The 21219-nt window shown below is 34.4% G+C and overlaps 1 protein-coding gene across 3 annotated transcripts in view; it reads right to left on the minus strand.

The window, feature by feature from the left end:
- The window catches only part of ST7 (suppression of tumorigenicity 7), a 304640-nt gene that overhangs the window by 108829 nt on the left and 174592 nt on the right, over positions 1-21219 (minus strand). For all 3 annotated transcript variants that reach the window (XM_074193850.1, XM_074193849.1, XM_074193851.1), the window contains exons 4-7: positions 12561-12615; positions 11504-11619; positions 9668-9743; positions 2876-3030 (exon numbers count right to left, since the gene is read on the minus strand). In XM_074193850.1, the coding sequence (XP_074049951.1) occupies positions 2876-3030; positions 9668-9743; positions 11504-11619; positions 12561-12615 (402 nt within the window). The remainder of the gene's footprint in view (positions 1-2875; positions 3031-9667; positions 9744-11503; positions 11620-12560; positions 12616-21219) is intronic.

Raw genomic sequence — 21219 nt, forward strand, 5'->3', positions numbered from 1 at the left:
GAGTGTTCTGCTGAGTAAAAAAAAAAAAAAAAAGAATACAAAGAGGTCCATTTACCATCCCCATAGAGGAAAAACACAAGTGAAGATTTATTGCTCTCCTTCAGCACTTTTGCTATTGCCAAGAGTCAGAACCCTATTTTGGGTGATCCACAACCTGAACCCATTAACAGCAGAGTGAATGTACCACAAAGCACTAAGATTTTGAAAGGTCAGATTATCATGTGCCTGATGACCTAGACAATGTTATTAAGTAAAGACGCTGAACATACAAATTAATATCAGATTAATGATCTAGTTCTTGGTTAAATATTTATTAAAGAAATTCATATGCTAAATAGTGCTTAAGAATATGAATAAAACCCATCTTGCATAAAGACTTATAGCCAAGAATTATACTCCTCAACTGTGCATGTTTCTTCTAAGAATGCAAAGAGGTGAATCTCAGGTTGCATCCTGATGAACAACTTTTTTTCCCTCTTTGACATGAAGTCTGGAGAAGCCACAGCTTGAACTTCTGTTTCATATTATTCTTGCCCTAGCACCAGTGACATCATAATCATCTCCAGGTCCCCAAGGCAGTCTATGGTAGATGGCAGCCTAACACATTCCAGATATGACAATAGAATATGCATTGGAATACAAAAATACTCTTGTGGTGGAGAAAACATTGACAGGCTAAATAGTTATAACAATAGCCAAATACGACTCTTAGAAAATACATTACCAAGTTTTCATCTTAATATTTTATTTAATTCCATGTCTTTTTAAATACGTTTTCAGATCAGTGAGAACATGCATGCACTTAATCCTCTATAAAATTACCATATTTCAGAAAATATGACACACCTGTTGTAGATTAAGTACATGTATAATATGTAACCATTAAAAGATTTTAAGACCAAAGTCCTAACATTTCAAGTCTTAAACAATGAAAACAAGATGTGTGCTGAAAACTTTCCAAGTACCTACAAATTATTTTAAAGATGTGATTATACTTTTTGGATAGATTTAAGCAACAGGTTGAAAGGATTGAATTTTTGAGGAGAAAAGAAACAAGAGGAAAGAGAAAATTTCTTCAGCTGTATTTCAGATTATGTAATTTTATGTATTAATACCCCAATAGTTCATAAAACACTCATTAACTACATATGTCTTCAAAATCCATTGTGTTGTGCCTAATGTTCATGTTTTCCAAATCAGGGCGTAGAAACAGGTGGTGATTAGCGAATTGCTTAACCATGTTTGCTCATTGTAAATTAAATCTACAAGTAATGAGGTATGTGTACATATGCCTGCATATGTGGATTGTATGCCAAAAGATCATTCTGGTATCTGGAATAGTGAAGACTAATGCAATGTGAGTTGTCACACAAAACTAAAATCAACACTGATGCATAATTTGACACTCCCAGCTATGAGAAGAAAACTCCAAATCTCATCTCTTCCTTTATAAATTACAGTTGAGAGAACACTGAAGGAAAAGTCCACTCTGTTCTGAAAACGACCTGTTGATGGGCAATGACACCATTTTCTATAAGGGTGGCTAACTTCAAAATTCAACTAATGAGTACTGAGGATGCCAAAAATGACCTAATTCTCCAGTTTCTGTCTCATGTCTCAGTACTATAAGCCTAAGATAAATGAACATAGGATTAGAAGAACAGAACATCAGTTGATGTAAAGGAAAACCAAAAAGGGGCATTAATTTGAGGTAGTCTTTAAAGACAGCAATAGAACATTTCCATTAAAAAAGAAAAAAAGGCTATTACAACCAGAGCAAATAGCATATAAACAGTTAGTCTCCTGTATTTAAAAATTTTTTTTACTTGTCTTTTTAATATGTGTTATGTGCTTGAACAATCAATAATAATTACTTTCTTTCAGGTGGTTTTATTTAGTAATTATACTGTCCTGAGTTATGAGCTATGCTTGCTGTTAACATATGGGTAAGCATTAACCTCGCTGCGCCTCAGTTACTTCATCTGTAAAATGAGGGAGTTAATCTGGATGAGTTCTAAGAAACTTTCATGCTCTAATATTTTATGATTCTCTGAGTCTTCCAAGGCCAATTTAGTTGTTAAAAACAACTAATTTATATTTTGGTCCAGGAGACATTTTATAATGGAGGAAAATGTAGAAATATTATAGATATGTTTCTGTACTATTAATGTTCACTTTTATGATGATGTCTCAGGCAGAAAAGAAATAACAAAAAGAAGAGTCAAGTTGCAAAGTTATCTGTCTACTTTTATGCATAAAACTCATTTCCAGATCTCTTTAAAACAAATAGAATGCTATTAGAATTCTTTCTTTTGAGGAAAGTTTAGGTGCCAACTCTTTCATGAGCCCTTCCCTGTTTCACACCCCCTCCAACAGAAGGGCTCTCTCCCTTCTCAGAAATGCTTCAGGTCTCCTTTCTGCTGAACCTCTTCCTGGGCCTTTATTGAATTCTTAATTTGTAATATAATTACTTCTGGATGTGTTCAACATCCCATAAGAATATAAGCTCCTAAAGAGGAAAGGTTATCTCTTTCTATCTTGTATCCCAAACATTTAGCATAATCAAGGGATTAAAAACGTTTTGCTGAATTACCTTGAATGGAAGAACCTACCAAAGGATGTGTACACACACACACACACACACACACACACACACACACAAACACACACACACAAACACACACTCACACTCTTAGAGGCAAAAGAGGTCCATAACTAAATTAAAATAAAAACTAACATACTTGTTTTGGTCTAAGAAAATCAAATATTGAAATAGTGGAGATGGGGCAGGGGCAAGGGGCAGAGGGAAGGAATCTCATGTTTTTGGCCTTTATTGATCATAACATTCACAGAATTAACTCAGAAGAAGTCTTACTGTGTTGGGCTTCATACTGAGCTCCATGATGCTGGAGCTGTTGAGATCGTCTGTAGCAGCCTTCTCCTGCCTTCAGAGCCTGTTTGAAGAGTTTCTCTGCCTCTACAATTGTGGTGGCTTCCTCCTCAGCCAGGAGGATATATGCTGTGGCACACCTGTCAATAAAAGGAGCAAAAAGCAATCAGCAACAATAAATCTAAGGGAAACATTTAGGGGATGTGGGCAGGTGGGAGTGCAAGCTGAAATTTGTAATCAAGCTGAGAGCGGGGGTCATCTGGCTCATTTTCTACAATGTTTGTCTCTACAGAATAATTATTGTTATTTGGGGGGGTGCAAGGAAATGGGGTTGCCATTTCATCTTGCCCAAGGTCACATAGTTAAGTGTAATTATTTTTTTTAAAAGAATAAAGAAAAACCTGCATCTCAAATTGAAGTTCCACTAAAAAAAAATGGGTCAGCCTTATACACTAGGGGAAGGGTTCTGGTTTTTTTTGTTGTTTGTTTATTTGCCAAATGGAGATTCTTTTGAACCTGTGGTCTTCTTTGGGTAAGCCTTTTCATGGCATGTCATGGAGTTGACCCTGGCTTCTTGAAATCCATGCTTCTGTAATATAAGCTTTGGAAGATTTGAGTCTTTGTCCCATGAAGGGAAGAAGGTATAGGACAGGAGGGAACACCCATTTATTAAATGTCTATTATGAGCAAGCACTGTATTAAACCTTTTACAACAAGATCTCACTTGAAGATCAACATAATTAATTATTAGAATTCTTTAGTCATGACAATCCATGAAAACCCTCTCTTGACCAAATAAAGAAACAAAGAAGAAAAATGGGATTAGTTCTACTTTTCACAGCAATGATGACAGAATGGCGGAAACGGGGAAGGGGAAAGAAGGGAATTAAGAATTACATACTTTTTAGACTGTCCATAAATAATAGTGTAATTGTAGTTACTCAAAATGAAAAGTTTTTGTCCACTGACCAATGAAAATAAATCATTCTAGAAATGCTAACAACTGGAACATTTTGTTTATTTGTTTTCTATTAGATGCAACAATGAATGACCTTGGGATGATGAGATTCAGTTGAGTCTCACCAAAACAGTTTCAAATAAGGTACCAATGCTGGCAAATACAAAAAATGAAAAATATATTAACCCTGATGAATCACTGTTTCTCACAAAAATTTAAAATAGGATCATGCATTTAGATTTTAGAAATGCCCAGGTTCACATAGTTAATAAGGGTCTGAGGCAGCATTATAACTTGTTTTCCTGACTTGAAGACCAACACCCTCTCCATTATACCACCTCACTCATGGAGTAGTCCTATTTAGGCCAGGAGAGCCCAGAAACCATTTAAGGCAGTACAAACATTGCTGTCCTTTGCCAAGCAGAGACAAAAGGCAGAGGTGATAATGGTTAAGATGACAAACTAAGATGGAAAGGGCCACTGATTTTTTATGAGTAGAGGAAGAATGGTATAGGGGAAAGAGTGATAGATATGGAAGCAGAGGACTTGAGTTTGAATCTTATCTGCCATTTATCTGAATATCCTAGAGCAAGTCATGAAACCTCTCTAAGACTCAATTTCCTCATCTGTAAAATGAGGTGGAAGGACTAGAGGACCTACAAAGGCCCCTTCCAAATCTAAATCTGCTATCTTGTGACCTCACAAAAAAAAGAAAGAATGAAAGAAAGAAAAAGGAAGAGGCAGAAATAGAAAAAAGAGAGGGGGGGGGAAAGAGAGGGGAAAAAGAAGAGAATGAAAGAATGGTGAAGTACTACTACTATCAAGTACTCTACTAAGTTCTGAATACTAATACAAAAACAAAACAGTCCTTCCTGCCCTCAAGTAGTTTAAAATTGTAATAGGGGAAACAAAATATACAGGGAGCCAGTAGTCAGGGAGGGATATACAAGGATGGTGTACAAAAAGCTTGGGCTGAATCCCAATCGAGTCTCTCATCATCCCAGAGGTATTCATGGTTGAAACTGAAACAAAAATGGAATGTATTTGTTAGAATTTCTGAACTGATTTTTGGTTATTATCAGTGACAAAAGGAATCCTATTGAACTTTAAAACATGTCTGACTAATGTGCTTCTTTGAGTAAATTAAAATGGCACATAAGAAGACAACATGAGAAAAGTGGTATCATCACATGAACAATAAGGAAATCTGTTCTAATGATTATGTAATCTTGTAAAAAAATCTTGAAAACACACAAATCTTGAAATTTTCACTTGAAAACACTGAAGGATTATCTTATAAAATGGTAAGATGGTAACAACTAACATTCATTAAATACTTTCAAGTTTTAACTTGCAACTCACAACACTATATCTCCCAATATCTTATTTTAAAATACTTCAGAGAAGTTGTAACTTATAATTTGAATTCATATATACTCTTCACTAGAAGGCCAAACTCTTCATTTCATTTAACTCCCCACTCCCCATCTGTGTGTGTGTGTGTGTGTGTGTGTGTGTGTGTGTGTATAATATCAAGAATGTTAAAGCTAAAATGGGTTAAAATTAACAAGGAATGCTAAAGAAAGAAAAACAATAATTTTAGATATTTTAGAGGAAAGATAAACAAAAAAGGGAAATAACTGCTATTTGGGCTAGCCAGAATATAAATGCTGGATGCTAAAAAGAAAATACATCTACTTAAGATACAGTGAAAAGAACATTTTTATTTGGAATATTAGATATAGAATTTACTTATAACACTTAAATGGGCAAACACTTAATTTCTCTGATCCTCAGCTTCTTCTGTAAAATGAATAAATTGTACTACTGTAGTCAGAGATCCCTTCCAGTTCCAAATCTAGTATCCTACTCAATTCACACTTTGCTTCTATTTTCTTTACCAGGAAGAATAAACTCTGGACTAGAAAAGTCAGAACAAAAATGGCTGAAAGTTAAAAAAAAATCAAGATAAGTAAAATGATAGACAGTACATAATTTTATTTTATTTTTTTTTTTGCAAGGCAAATAAGGTTAAGTGGCTTGCCCAAGGCCGCACAGCTAGGTAATTATTAAGTGTCTGAGACTGGATTTGAACCCAGGTACTCCTGACTCCAGGGCCGGTGCTTTATCCACTATGCCACCTAGCCGCCCCTGACAGTACATAATTGACCATGATAAGTTTAAAGTCACCAGTCCTAAAGGAACTGCTTACCAGGATATTGAAAAAACTGGCAGACTAGCCAAGTGACTGCCAGTGATCTTTAAGGGATCACGGAAGAAAGGTGAATTTCCCAATATTGAAAAAAGGAAAATTTGAAAATTTTGGTCGAGGAGTTAATTCAAGATCAAAGTATTTAATGAATATGTAGTAAAGATCTACCTATCTAGGGAAGGAAAAGCAATCAAAATATTTCTATGGTTCCATTAAGAAAAAGTCGCTCACTCAACAGACATTTCTTAAACATGAATTATGTGGTATATACTATCCTAGGTATGACAAAAAAAAAATTCTTGTCCTCAAGAAGCTTACAGTTTATTGTCAGACTAACTTTATTTACTTTTTTTAAAATAAGGAAACTAAACATATATATTAATATAAAGTGCAGATAGAGTTTGTCTAGATACATTCAAGCATCTGACAATGTCTTTAATGTTTTCTGTGTGTGTGTAAAAGATGCTAGCTATAAAATAATTCAGTCAAAATTAGTTGAATGATGAGATCAAAAGAGTAGTCATTAAGTATTGGCATCAACTCAAAAGGAGGCCTAAGACTATAGAATCATAAGTTTAGAACTAGAAAATGCCTTAGATGTCAATCAGTAAATATTTATTAATCATGTATTATATCCTATGCATCAGACTGTTAAGACAAACCCTCTCATTTTACAAATTAAGAAGCTGATATACATAGAGTTTAAGTGATTTTCCCAAGGTCACATAACTAGAATCTGAGATAGGAGTTCAATCAAGGTTTTCCTAACTCCAAATCCAATACCACATTCAGTGGTCATCTAGGATGTAAGTAAGTTCTACTTCATTGCTGGGTTGCGAGGGAAGAATGGTAGACTATATGTGCCGGAGCATTCCATACTTCCACTTCTTTTGCTTTCCCTTTCATTCTCTATGCTCACCTTCTTATTGTCTCTTTCCCAGTTTCCCCAAAGGTTCTACTGCTGGCAGCAACTCAAGCAGTCAAGAAGTAAGGGGGTTCTTTGGGAGTTTGGAGTAAGAAGAGAAATGTGGTTTTTTTTAATGGGGATTGGGAGGACCACTCAAAAGAATCGCATCTTAAGGTATTTCTAAACTCCTCTTATCTGCAGGTCACTTTCCTAGTTTCTTGAACTGATGACTGATAATTAGAAAGGTAGTGCTATTTTAAACTCTTTTTAACTCTGAAGTTACATCCTTTTAATACCTTGTTAGTAATATTGGTTTTATTGATTTTTATGATTCACAAATGCTTTCCTGAATCTCATCCCTGGACTTGCCTATTTTAGCTATGGCCCTGAATACAAGGCATGATTATAGGTGACACAAAGCTGAAAAGGATAGCTAAGACAAGTGACCACAGAGTCAGGATCCAAAAAGACCTTAATTAGTTAGAATAATGAACTACATTTCAAAAAATTCAATTTAAGAGAAATAAATGAAAAGGTCTATTTTTGGAGTTCAAAAATATCAAACTTAGTAAGTACAATATAGATTTGTGGGTTTTAATGGACTATAAGCTCAAATTGTATCAATAGTGGGATATGGAAGCCAAAAAGAGCCAGTACAATATAGGTTGCATTAAGAAAAGCACAACATGCAGGACTAGGAAGGTGATATTATTGCTATACTCAAGCCAGAAAACTTCTAGAACAGTGTGTTTAGTTCTGGGCAATTAGTTTTAGGGAAGAATACTGATAAACTGGAAAGTAAATAGCATGGCAAAGGATCTGTAAATCATGTCATACAACAATTAGACGGAGTAAAGGGATGTACTTTCAAGAGAAAAGACTTAACTGGAGAACAAAATTGTCTTCAAGTATCTGAAAGGAAAGGGATTTAATTTATCCTTCTTAACCCTTGAAGGAAGTTAGAGAGGAAGATTCCGGCTCGATATAATGGACATTTGATCATGATGACGAGTGCTGTCTTCTTCACTAGAGAACATAATGTGCAGACTGGTCAGGGAGATCATGAAAAGGATTTTTGGTCAAGTCTAAGTTGAACTAAATCATTGAGACTTTTAATCTCTTGAATTTTGTATGATCCACTACTTATTTTGGAAATAATGATAATAATATCTAGGATTTTCAATTTCCCATAGTTCTGACTCCTTTCCAGCTACTGTATAGTCAACTCTCATTCCCGAGAATTAAGATCCAAATTCTTTTTAATGATGTTTCCCCACTTAATCTTACTAAGAAAGCAATAAGTGATTAACTAATTCTCAATAGGAGGTTTGGTGGTAAAACTGACACTTCTCTAATTATGTCAAGAGACTTCTGAAAAATAAAATGCAAAAGAGAAATAATGGATAATATTAGATACTATTTATCCAATGTCAAATAGTTAGATAATTAGAAAGGTAGTTCACTGTCTTGTCTGTGGTCACTTCCTTGTTTATCAACAACTTGATCAGGCCACAAGAAGAAAATGAATACTTAATAAAAATCCAGATTTACTGATTAATTTTGATTATGAAAAATGGCAGTGAGAGAGGGTTGACTCAATCACTTATAGGAAGGTTGGTTAGCTCCTGGTTTTCTAAGTCATTTTGCCTTGAAAAGGAACCTTGTGAAACTATACATCCTTAGAAATGTTGCCTACTCTGAAATATTTTCTTGATCACAGTTGAATCTCATTTGGCATTTTATACTTCTTATGTACTTATGTGGGGACAGGAGAGCCTTTAGGGCATATTGTAGTAGAATGGATTTGGTTTCAGTTTTGGACTCAGAAAACTAATGCCAATATTGGTTAGACTTCATCAGATCAGTCATTTAGCTTCAGGCTTAATGGCAGTAAAAATAGAAATATCTAATTTTTCTGTCTCTAAACCATAGGCTATTATTATAATTATTATTATTATTATCACCATCATCATCATCTTCTTCATCATCATCAGACTTTACAGTTACTTGTCCATGTGTCATATCCCCCATCAAACCATAAGTTCTTTGTATGTATACAGGGACCATGTCTTATCTAAGTTTAGTACCTTCCCCTATTCACAAGCACATTTCTTTACCTACAGTTGATATTTAATAAATGTTTGCTGAATTTAATGAGTCCCCTTCACTGCAAGAAGTACTGGATTTTAACTTTCTTAAATTTATATAAAGATTTTTCAAAATTTTTTAAGACTCTGCTTGCCTATTTACAAAGAGGACCACATAACTTCCCTTAGTACTTGATTCCAATATTTAACAGCACTGTCAGGGCAGCATTTTTTTATATCTTTGAAACATGCAGATATATTTCATTATTTATCTCTGTGGTATGCTTCTCCCATTAGCAGGGATAATGTCTAATAAATGATAGCACTGTGGAGAATTCTGAATCAGTTCTTCTGTTTAAAATGCAAGATTTAAAAAGCAAATTTTGTATTTACAGGGCATTCTGAATTTCAATTAGGTCTGAAAAATTTACTTTATGTCATCTCTATGTGATAAAAATTTTTTTTTGTTAAAAATTCATTTTGCTACATAAAATTATCTAGTTCAAATTCACTATCTACTACAGTCTGATACCAATGGCAACTCTGCATTCCAGACAAGGATGGAATTTTCATCATAGAGATTAAGAGAAGACATAATATTCTTCTCACTTACTCATTTAATTCTAAGGCTTCATGTGCTGCAGAAATTCTGGCTTGGGGGTTCCTTTCTCTCCAGGCTTTCTGCATAACTATTGAATGAAAAAAAAAAAGACAAAAACACATCAATCATTTTAGTAGCATCAGAAGAAATCAAGTATACTGTGACATCTAATTAACTGCTTGAATTAGGAAATACTTTACATACCAAAAGAATCAGTCAGTCTCCCTAAAGATACAGAATCAATTGAGTTTGTTATTCTCTTTTATATTCAGATTGCATTAAGCCTTTGTTCACTGATATATCTACAGAACTTACATTTGGAGATTCAAGAAAAATGAGGAAAAAAGTTTCTAATCGGTCCCTGATCATTGATTTTAATGTCAGAATAAAAACATACTTTATCTTCTGTATCCTCAGAAAACTGAAGTATCAATATCTTCCTTCCAATTCAATTGCACCATATGTTTTTGCCATCTCTCTATTGACAATGTGTGCTGCAAGGCCCTGGACATTACAATGCCTCTTGGAGTGGAAGGTCTCCCTTAAAATGGTTTCTTTTGCAAAACAAAAAGTTACCTATTGTATCCATTACCGTATGTATGTCTAGTGGACTGTGGAGTGTGACTAATGATGAATTAACTAAAAAGTAGGAAACTTTTATCATTTACTTTCACCATTTCTTATGTTCTAAGCAGACAAAGTGTTTTGTTCAATCATTCAATTCTGAATCTTAAGTGTAACTTGCTTTAATACAATATCTGTCTTTGAGGGGGAAAAAACATGAATGCAAATCTCATTTTTGCATATCAAAATGCATTTAAAAGTACTAGGAAAGATATATTCTCTCTCTCTCTCTCTCTCACACACACACACACACACACACACAACTGATTTAGAATTCTGTTCTCATAAAGCTATCACTTTATTTCAGGCCTTCATCTCTTCTAACCTAGATTATAATAATGGTCTCCTAATTGGTCTTGCTTTCTACTCTGCTCCATCTTTCACACTGCTACCAAAATGATTTTCTTTAAATACAAATCTGAACAGTTTATTCTCCTACTCAATAAAAATTCCAATAGCTCTCAAATTACCATTGGGATAAAATATAAATTTCTATATCTAGTATTAAAAACATTTTACAGTCACCTGACTTTAGACATTACTCCTACATTCTCAGAATTCTCTTTCTTCAAATTGCAACTCAAGCATAACTTTTTACATATATATATATATATATATATATATATATATATATATATATATATATATATATATATATGAAGCTGCTGCTAAGTCTCCTCAATTGCTAGAGCCCTCTCTCTTAATCTCCTTGTACATACAACTAATTTGTATTTATTTTTAGCTATTTTCTCTATATTTATTCTATATTTGGGGCTCTCTCCCACTAGAATGTAAGTTCTTTATGAGTTGTTTCATTTTTTATATTTGTTTCCCTTCATGCCTACCAGAGTCCTGGTATATATTAGATACCTAAGCAATTGTTAGACTTTTCTAAAAACAATTACAAAAGGGGGCAGCTAGGTGGAACAGTGGATAGAGCACCAGACCAGTCAGGAGGACCTGAGTTCAAATGTGTTCAAATGACATCAGACACTTAATAATTACCTAGCTGTGTGGCCTTGGGCAAGTCACTTAACCCCATTACCTTGCAAATAAAAAAAAAAACCGAACAAAATAACAAAACTGGAATTTTGTCTGCCATTTTACTAGGTCTTTATGTGTATGAACCTTTGTTTGTAAGATTTTCCTCAAAGATCACTACCTATGATTATTTTCCCTCAAAATTAACTTCCTTGCAGAATGTATCTGAAATACATTTCTCACTTGCATCTGCAGGCCGCAAATGATCTGTGTCACATGTAAAGAATGTCTGATGGTCCTGTGCCGAAAGATTCATGTCATAATAGGTCAAAGGTTCTCGTCCTGTTACCCATGTATACCTGTAAAGGAAGATAAGGCAATCAGATACTTCTGAGAAAGAGAAATAAAAATCCTTTAAATGCCATTATCTATATAGGTGTAGCAATACTAACATCATCTATATATTGAAACATTGTAATAAACAAGTACCAAAAGTATATGGCTCATAATCTGTTTTAATCATATCTGTATAGTGATAAAAACAATTAAGATTATAATTTTTCTCTAGTTCCAGCCTGAATTATGACTTACCATAGACAAGGAGCTAAAGAAAGTCTTTACTAACTAATGATAATGAATAGGAATATTTTTCAGAAGCCATGGAAATGCTTCAAAATGGAAATTTGCCCAATTACTTTGCTAAATTAAATTCAGATACATCTCCCATAATTTCTCTTTATTAATATATGCCAGAGAAGCTTCAAAACATTTTGATTTGGTGATACATATGTAGCGTGAAGCATTAGAGTAGTGTGCCCATATAAATTACAGTTCCTATTAAGACATTTAAATTCTTGTCTTGTGAAAAATGTTTACAGAAAGTCAGCAATGGTTCCAAATGCTACCACAAAAGGAGTTGTGGTGAAGTGTTGATTTTTTTTTTCCCGATGTATTATTTTTAGGGAGGCAGAATTTGCCATCATAGGACCCAGGTTAAATCTAGCTTGGCCACCTGTGTCTGACCTTGGGCAAGTTATTTAACTTTTCTGGCCCTCAATTTGCTCACATTCAAGATGAGAAGATTGGTCCAGATGACCTTTACGATTCCTTCCAAACTGCAGAGCCATCGTCTTTCTGTAACACAGGCTCTATCACAAGCCACCATGGCAGAGTTCCCTAAGCAAAGAGCTGGTCTCCATCGAGGCATGCCAAAGATTCCAGAGGACTGGTGCCAGGGAACCATATTAGTTCTAGAACTGACTAGAAAGTTTTTACTTCATCAAATTTTTAAAACACTTACCGATTATATTCAGCCCCTCTAAATAGATTTAGTGGATTTCGCCAAACTTTGCACTCTGTAGCAAAGAAAAACATTTTTAAAAAATTAACAGAATTAAGGAAAGGAACAATTCATTAATTCAGCAAAACCATATTTGCCCACATCATAACATGATTTATTTTCCAGTTCTCCACATAGGCGATGGTTTGATTTGTAAGAAGAAAACACACTACACAATCTATACAGATTATCAGGAGAACTGGGTTCTGGATAAATATCAATCTTGTGTCTAATGTCTTTATGGCTCAGTTTCTTATTTGTAAAACTAGGAAGTTGTTCCAGATGACCTTGAGGAATGTCTGATAGTTCTGGGCCCAGACCTGACTAGCTGTGTGACCAGGGAAAGTCATTAAACGTCTCTCTGAGACTTGGTCTCACAAACTTCAAATGGAAGTAATAATGGGTGTTCTCTATCTCACATTGCTGTCATAAAGAAATTGATTTGCAAAGTTTGAAGCCCCTCTGTAAGCTGTATTCGCTGGGCTTGGATACAAGAAACTGATCTCCCTTTCAGTATGAAGAAAATTCTATGATGAATTCTAACATCAGTGAAATGTGATACAAAGCAAAAGGAACCTTTTTCAATAGCTTAAATTTTTTTTCTTCAAATTTGACTATCAGGGGTGGCTAGGTGGCGCAGTGGATAGAGCATTGGCCTTGGAGTCAGGAGTACCTGAGTTCAAATCCAGCCTCAGACACTTAATAATTTCCTAGCCGTGTGGCCTTGGGTAAACCACTTAACTCCATTGCCTTGCAAAAACTAAAAAAAAAAATTTGACTATCTTTTCATATTAGAGATGCTTATTACCTATGCAACCATTTTCTGAAGTGTAAAATAGGGATAGTGTGGTGATTCAAATATAATAATGTAATGCTTTATAAACTTAAAACCTATATAAAACAGTAACCATTATTGTAGATTTGAGGGCAGGAAAAATAATATTTAATACACTGTTTCCATGATTGCATGTGTATTTAAGGAGAGGAATTAACATCAAAATGACACAGAGAGTAGGAATATTAAGCTTCTGGTCACAGCTATTAACTTTGTGAACAGAAAATTATGTTTTTTTTTTAATCTAGGCATCATGATGCAAGAAATTATATTGGTCAATGATAGATAAGGTTATGTTCAACTAGTTTTAGTTCCACAGGTTTTGAAGAACAAAAATCAAAATTAAATAATATTGTTTATAAAAATAAAAAATCAATTACAAAAACAGAGTAAATGCTAACCTAGCAAAGTTCAAACAATTCCAGGAATGAGAAGGGAAGCTCTATGACAGAAGGAAGTTTAAAACAACAGAATTTTGAATGGTTTGCCAACTTTGAGAACACACAAGTGACTCCTCTTCAAATGAAAACATAAAATCACAGAATTTTCAAACTTGAGAAGACCTGGGAGATCATCTAGTACAGATCTACTATTTTACTGATAAGGACATTGAAGCCTAAAGAGTAAGTGATTGCCTAGATTTTATAAGGCACTTTCAATGGGGAGGAAGCAGTAAGGGGAGGGATCTGAAAACATTTTTTTTCAGAGGACTTTGCCCCTCATCTTCCTCATACCCTGAGTCAGTATTTGCAAGGTATTTATAACTCCCAATAATTTACATCCTAGAAAAATTGCCTAACCATTCTGAGTTTTATTTCCCTCTTCTATAAAATGTGTAGCTCACAAGGATGTTTCAAGGAAATACTTTATAAGACATTAATTTTGTTGCTGTTAATGTATTATTATTATTATTATTATTATTATTATTATTATTATTATCATTAACTGTGCATACACAGATTTCCAGCTATGGGTTCCTTAGGTGGATGAAAGTAATTCAGTGTAGAGAAGAATCTCTAAAGATTCTCACAAAGGAAAGCCCAGTTGATCAGACTAGTAAAGCTATGTGAAAAGAGCAAGGAGAAAGTAATTACATGAATAGGGAAGCAATGAATAATTGACCAAAATATTGACAGAGAAAAGTAATGAGCAGTCCATACCAGCAGAGGTCACTGTGTGCCAGACTTAGGGGAATCAGGGCAATGATAGGAAGATTTTTTATCTCAAATGCCCAAGTCATATTGAGGAACTGTCCTAGGGCAATGAAAACACTGCAAAATATTACAGTGCTTCAGTATATTGTGATCTATTGAGCATACAATTTATGCCTGTTGATTTTTATTTTTAACAAAAGTTCTCTCTGATATGTTGTGACACATTTAACAAGTCAATAATTGTTGCAAAGCTAATAAAAGGTCTATGAAGACTTTTTTTCCTGCCTTTCAGGGTAGGCAATCAAAGCAAAGAGTAGATCAACACCCCCCCCAAAAAAAAATTAAGCTTTTTATTTTTGTGTCATGAACATCCAGGACATAAGAATTATAAAATTTATCATACTTAAGGCTAAAAGATACTCTACAAATATTTATTAAGAGTCTACTGTCTATGAGGAACTGTCCTAAGACTTGAGAATGCAAAGCAAAGCAAAGCACACAAACAAGATGTGTACAAGGAAAAGTGGAGAGAATCTAAAAGTGAAGATATTAGATTTAAGAAAGACCCAGAAAAGATTCATGCAGAAAGGAAAATTTTAGCTGAGACTTGAGGGAAGCCACAAGGCAGGGATGAAATAGGAGAGAATTCCAGGCATGGGGGAATATCTAATGAAAATACAAAACTAGAAGATGGAGCATCTTTGGTGTAAAGAACAGCCAGAAGTCCATTATCACTGGCATACCTGGAGGGGAATGAGGTGGGAGAACACTCAAGGATTGGAGTAGGCAAGGTGACCATGATGATTAATAAAATTAAATCGGTGATTTAGAAAGATTCAATAATGAGTGGAGAATGGATTGGAGTGGGAAACAAATCAGGGTGACTAAGAAGAAAGGTATTGCAATAGTCCAGGCATGTGTTCCAGGAGAGAAGCAGGCACCTGTAAAACGAACTAGCTATGAATAAGTGAGAATGGGGCAGTGAGGAAATTTAAAAAAAAACAAACTGTGGATTTTGCAACAGAAAAGAACTGTCCAGATTCTACATCTGGTACTGAACTAATTTATGTAGGATCATGTATAATTCACTTAAACTCTATAAACCTGTTTTCTCTTCTGAAAAACTAGAATAATAACTATAGTGTCCACTTAGCAGTACTGTTCTAAAAATCAAATGAGATGATGAATTAAAGTGTTTTTCAAACTTTAATGGATTCTGTAAAAATTTCAGTTATTATAGTGTTATATTACTGAACTTTTCTGAACTGTTGATAGTAAACTAACTATATGTTTCAAAGTTCAGTAGAAAATTAAGAAATTTCCCCCACAGGGCACTATGATAAGAGGATGAAAGTAGTTATTAAAGCTTTAAATTGCACTAAGAATTGGAGGCACCCTGGAGAAAACCCTTTAAAGTTTACAAAGCTGATGTATAGACATTATCTCATTTAATTCTCAAAACAGCCCTTTGAGGTAATTGCTAGATAGTTCAGTTCATTACCAGGAAGTAGATCACTGTTATGCTGGTAAATTGTGAAATAAATTCCCTAAACATTTTACATTCCATTACATATCTAAAATAAATTTAATTGTTTAAAAGATGAATAACTCCAAAGAATTTTAGTGAAGTATAGCACTATATAGTAGGCTACAGTATATGGGGGTCAGTGTGGTGCAAGGTGAAAATCTCTGTTTTGGGAGTCATTGCAGCCAGGTTCAAATTCCAGTTCTGCCAATTCTACCTATGTGACCTTGACCAAATCACTTTAACTCTCAGGGTCTCAGTTTTCTCATCTGTTAAATGAGAGAGGTATATTAGAAAACTTCAAAGTTCTTCTTCTGGATTCAAGATCTCAGGTGCATGGAGTTAAAGCAAGATAACAAATAGATGCAGGTACCCCTTCTTCATGATGCAGTCTTTGATTATGTGGTGTTACTATTTATCCAGGAGGGGGGGTACAACAAACATCATTTTGATCAAGTGTGACTTGATTTGCACCTAAAAACTAGACCTTTAAAAATATCCCTTATTGAGGCAGTTAGGTGGAGCAGTAGATGGAGCAGCAGCCCTGGAGTCAGGAGTAACTGAGTTCAAATCTGGCCTCAGACACTTAATAACTACCTGGCTGTGTGACTGTGGGCAAGCCACTTAACCCCATTTGCCTTGCAAAAACCTAAAAAAAATCCCTTATTGATGAAATTGTACAATTGTTTTTGTCTTAAAAGCTGTTTTACATATATATATATATATATATATATATATAATATATGACATACATAGGTATATATATACATTACCATTCTTATCATTAAATTTTATGCATATCTGAACATTCAGCTTTGAAGATATATTATTAAAGAGCTTCCTAGTATATTTTATATCATTCACTACACATAAATGTACATATGTGTTCAAATACACATATAAATGCATAGACATGCATACAAGTTTGAAATCTGGAACTCACTATATGTTCTAGATAACAAATGTCCCAAATAATATGAAGTATCCTTAGGAAGCATCTACATTAAATATCTTTATAGTTGAAAGTTCAGATACACATAAAAATTAAATGGCAGAGTATGGCATATATAATATTTTCAAAAACAAGCAGTTACAGCAAGAATGCAAATGTAATTTAAATTTGCAGGATCTAAGATAACACAACTTCTTTCAATACAACAAGAAATTTAAACTGCTTAGAAAACCATTTTCTCTTTTTGATGAGGAGCAAGCAAAAATATCATTTAGTTTCAATGTAACTTTATCTTAAAATTGATTTGAGAAGTGGTCATTTGGAAGAAAAATATTTTATAATGTTATTACATAGTCTTCTTAAATTGGGTCACAGCTATGGTAATTTCTTCTTAGCTGCTCTCTTTCTTCAAGAAACTGTCTTTGGACAGAAGTGCCCTGGGCAACATATCCTATAAATATTAGCTTGCCTGATGTTTTAATGATATGGACAAAGGAGGTTACTGCCAAACTCATTACATGAAGTCTGAAAGCAAAAGCTTAAACACAGGTCTCTGGAGAGTCAAAGCTTTTTCACATGAGGCACAATTTCTTTTCCTGCTTATTCCTCTGAAGAACAAACTCCATATTTTAATCAGATTTAAATATATTTTAACTCTAAGTGGAATTTTCTATCTCTCTTAAGATCCCACTAATGCCCTTTGACTGTCATGAAAAAGCTGATTGGAATTCCAACAAGAGCTCATTAATGTCATTACTATCTTTTTTCTTTCCCTTTATGTCTCTGGAATGATGTACACATCCACACAAAGATTTCCATTTCTATCTGTCCATGGAGTCAATGCCACAGGATCATTATGCTGACAAGATTATTTGTTCCACTCCAGTTCTCAAAAATGATATCCACACAATGCATATAATAAAGCAGTATACCTAGTCCTTTAAGTCTATAGAAAATTATTTACCCTTTGGATAGCATCTATTTGGTGCTAAAAGTCTCAGCTAAATTTTAACCTTCTGTATGAGTCCTGAGAGCACCTATTTGGAATGTTTCCTTACTATCTAAGAATATAAGACAATCCAATAGCAATTGTTCGATTAGATGAACAGTATTGTCCCCAGTAAAATATCATTCTAGTGTGATCCACAACCTGATCCCAATCTATTTTTTAATCCTTATTTTTGCATCATTTCCCTATCTGCTCCAATCATACAGCTCTTACTCCACTTTCCCTCCTCTACTCAAGTCAGAGTTATATGCTAAATTATGAGATAGAGATGACCCTGAAATCTCAAAGACATTAAGGTCTGTCAACCAAGCTGGGATGATTCAAACATAGGCTGATAACAATCCATGATCAAAATTCAGCATGTAAACATTATGATATCAAATATATTACAAAGTTATAAAAGAGGGTAGGAAGAAGTATGCTTTAATAAATGAAACCCACTGTAGTTTAAAGAAAAGAGTTCTGGGCTTGAATTCAGGAACCCTGATTTCAAGTTCTGTTTGGGTTTTTTTGGCCACATGTTACTCATATGGCCTTGGGTAAGTCATTTAATCAATTCATTTATCTGAAAAATAGAGTATTTGAATAGATATTCCTTAAAATCCCCTTCTCATTTTCCATCAGCATTAAATATATGATATTATAAGCTTTAAGAGCCCTCTAGCTAGTCTATATGCTTATATCTTTCTTAACTGTATTATAAATTCACTGATTTATACCATTCTATCTGATTTTCTTACATGCTGTACAAAGGATGGGGCTTTGTGGATATAAAGCATTTAATAAATATTTCTTGAAGAGAAGGTTCCCTAACCTTTTAGTTCTTCTGGGCCACACTGACCAAAAAAAACTTGTCAAGGGTCATACAGGGAATTTAATATTTATTGGGTTTTTTTAAGGTTTTTGCAAGGCATTGGGGGTTAAGTGGCTTGCCCAAGGCCACACAGTTAGGTAATTATTAAGTGTCTGAGGCTGGATTTGAAATCAGGTACTCCTGACTCCAAGGCCAGTACTGTATCCACCGCGCCACCTAGCTGCCTGGAATTTAATGTTTATTCATGAATACTATGTAGCCTACATTACTAATGAGTATAATAATAAAATGTAATAGTGCTGCATAAATAGGTTTTGAGGGTCACCATGTCAGACATACCTGTAAGGGATTACATGGATTAAATGATTACCAAGGTCATGGACTAGATCATTAGAAAAGTACCCAATTCTCTTGATACTCAGACTTGGCATTAATCCTTTTACAAAACAGGGTTATTCATAAACCTTAGTTTAAAGACTCTTACTGAATAAATAACTCTGACTTGTGGTTTAAGATAGAATTGAGGAAGATGACATTAAATATCAGCCTTATAACAAAGTCAATGAGAAATATATTTATATATGGGGGCAGCTAGGTGGTGCAGTAGATAGAGCACCAGCCCTGGAGTCAGGAATACCTGAGTTCAAACTCGACCCCAGACACTTAATAATTACCTAGCTGTGTGGCCTTGGGCAAATCACTTAACCCCATTGCCTTGAAAAAAAACTAAAAAGAAAAAGAAATATATTTATATACACATATATATATATACATATACATGTATACACACACACACACACACATACACACACACACACACACACACACGGCATACCTAACACCTGGTTGGATTGGGAAACTCAAAAGCATGGGTAGGATGTGCTCAAGCAACACTTCTTACAAGATTCCCTCTATCCTACCATCCAAGTCCCAGGAGCCAGAGTTTCCTTACCCTCCAAAATTATGTTGTATTTATTTTTCCTAAATTAAGTATCTACTTTTGGATTCATATGTTGTTGCCCCCCCAAGAGACGGCTTTATTTTTGTCTTTGTAACTCCAGTGCCTATCATTATACCAAAAATAGTAGTTGCTTAATACAAGAACTGAAATTTCCCTATGTACCAAATATTTTGCAAGGAGAGAATTTATCAACCATAAAAACAAGAAATTCTAAGAAAAGGTACCTAAATACATAGAAGAAGCCATAGTTTCTGAAATTTTTACTCAAAAAATTTAGAGTAACTTTTTTTTTTTTTAGGTTTTTGCAAGGCAAACAGGGTTAAGTGGCTTGCCCAAGGCCACACAGCTAGACAATTATTAAGTGTCTGAGACCGGATTTGAACCCAAGTACTCCTGACTCCAAGGCCGGTGCTTTATCCACTTCGCCATCTAGCCACCCTCACTATGCCACCACTTTATCCAATATGCCACCTAGCCGCCCCCACTACACCACCTAGCCACCCCTAGAATAACTCTTAATCCCCTCTTTCCAGAGGCTTTAAAAGGACTTTATCAGACTAAGGCAGAGCTTCTCCCACAGTGACATATTCCAAGGAGTATAAATGTGCTCATGCTAATGATGACATTATCATGAACAGTAGCAACATCTATAGGAGCAGCTTGATTTCTAGATCTAGTTTCTTCTAAGAAGTCCTCAAACACTTTCATATCAATTATTTCCTTTCACCTTAAAAAAATGCCTAACATAATTTAGGGAGGGGCACGTGATATTCCTTTTATTATAAAGGAGAAATATACAAAGATGGTGATTTTTCCAAACTCTTCCCATAAATTAATAGGAGTGGAGGGGGAGAGAAAATTCTAGACTTCAGATCTTTTTTGGTTCAGAGGCCTACAAAAGATCCTCAAAATAAGCAATAGTTTATATACTATCTGTAAATATCAAACATTCAATACTTCTTTGGATATTGTCTTTCTTATGTTGTTATCCTTAGAGTGAGGAAAATATGAGCTTGATTCCTGCCTCAGACACATTATTAGATGCATAATTCCGGACAAGTCACTTAACCTCTGTCTACCTCAGTTTCCTCCTCAATAAAATGGTAATAATAATAATAATAATAATAATAATAATAGCACCAATTTTCCAGGGTTGGTTGTTAGGATCAAATGTGATACTATTTATAAAGTGTTTTACAGCTCTTTAAGTTCTCTATAAATGCTAGCTATTTTCATAAATTCTAAGCTAGACATGCAAACATGGGTAAGTTATTTAAATCTTCCAGGGCCTTATACGCATCATTTGTAAACTGCAAAGAATAATATTAATAGAACCTTATAATATTTGTACCTACCTGACAGAGCTGTTA

Source organism: Macrotis lagotis, chromosome 7 (genome assembly GCF_037893015.1).
Source record: "Macrotis lagotis isolate mMagLag1 chromosome 7, bilby.v1.9.chrom.fasta, whole genome shotgun sequence".
Taxonomy (NCBI): Eukaryota; Metazoa; Chordata; class Mammalia; order Peramelemorphia; family Peramelidae; genus Macrotis; species Macrotis lagotis.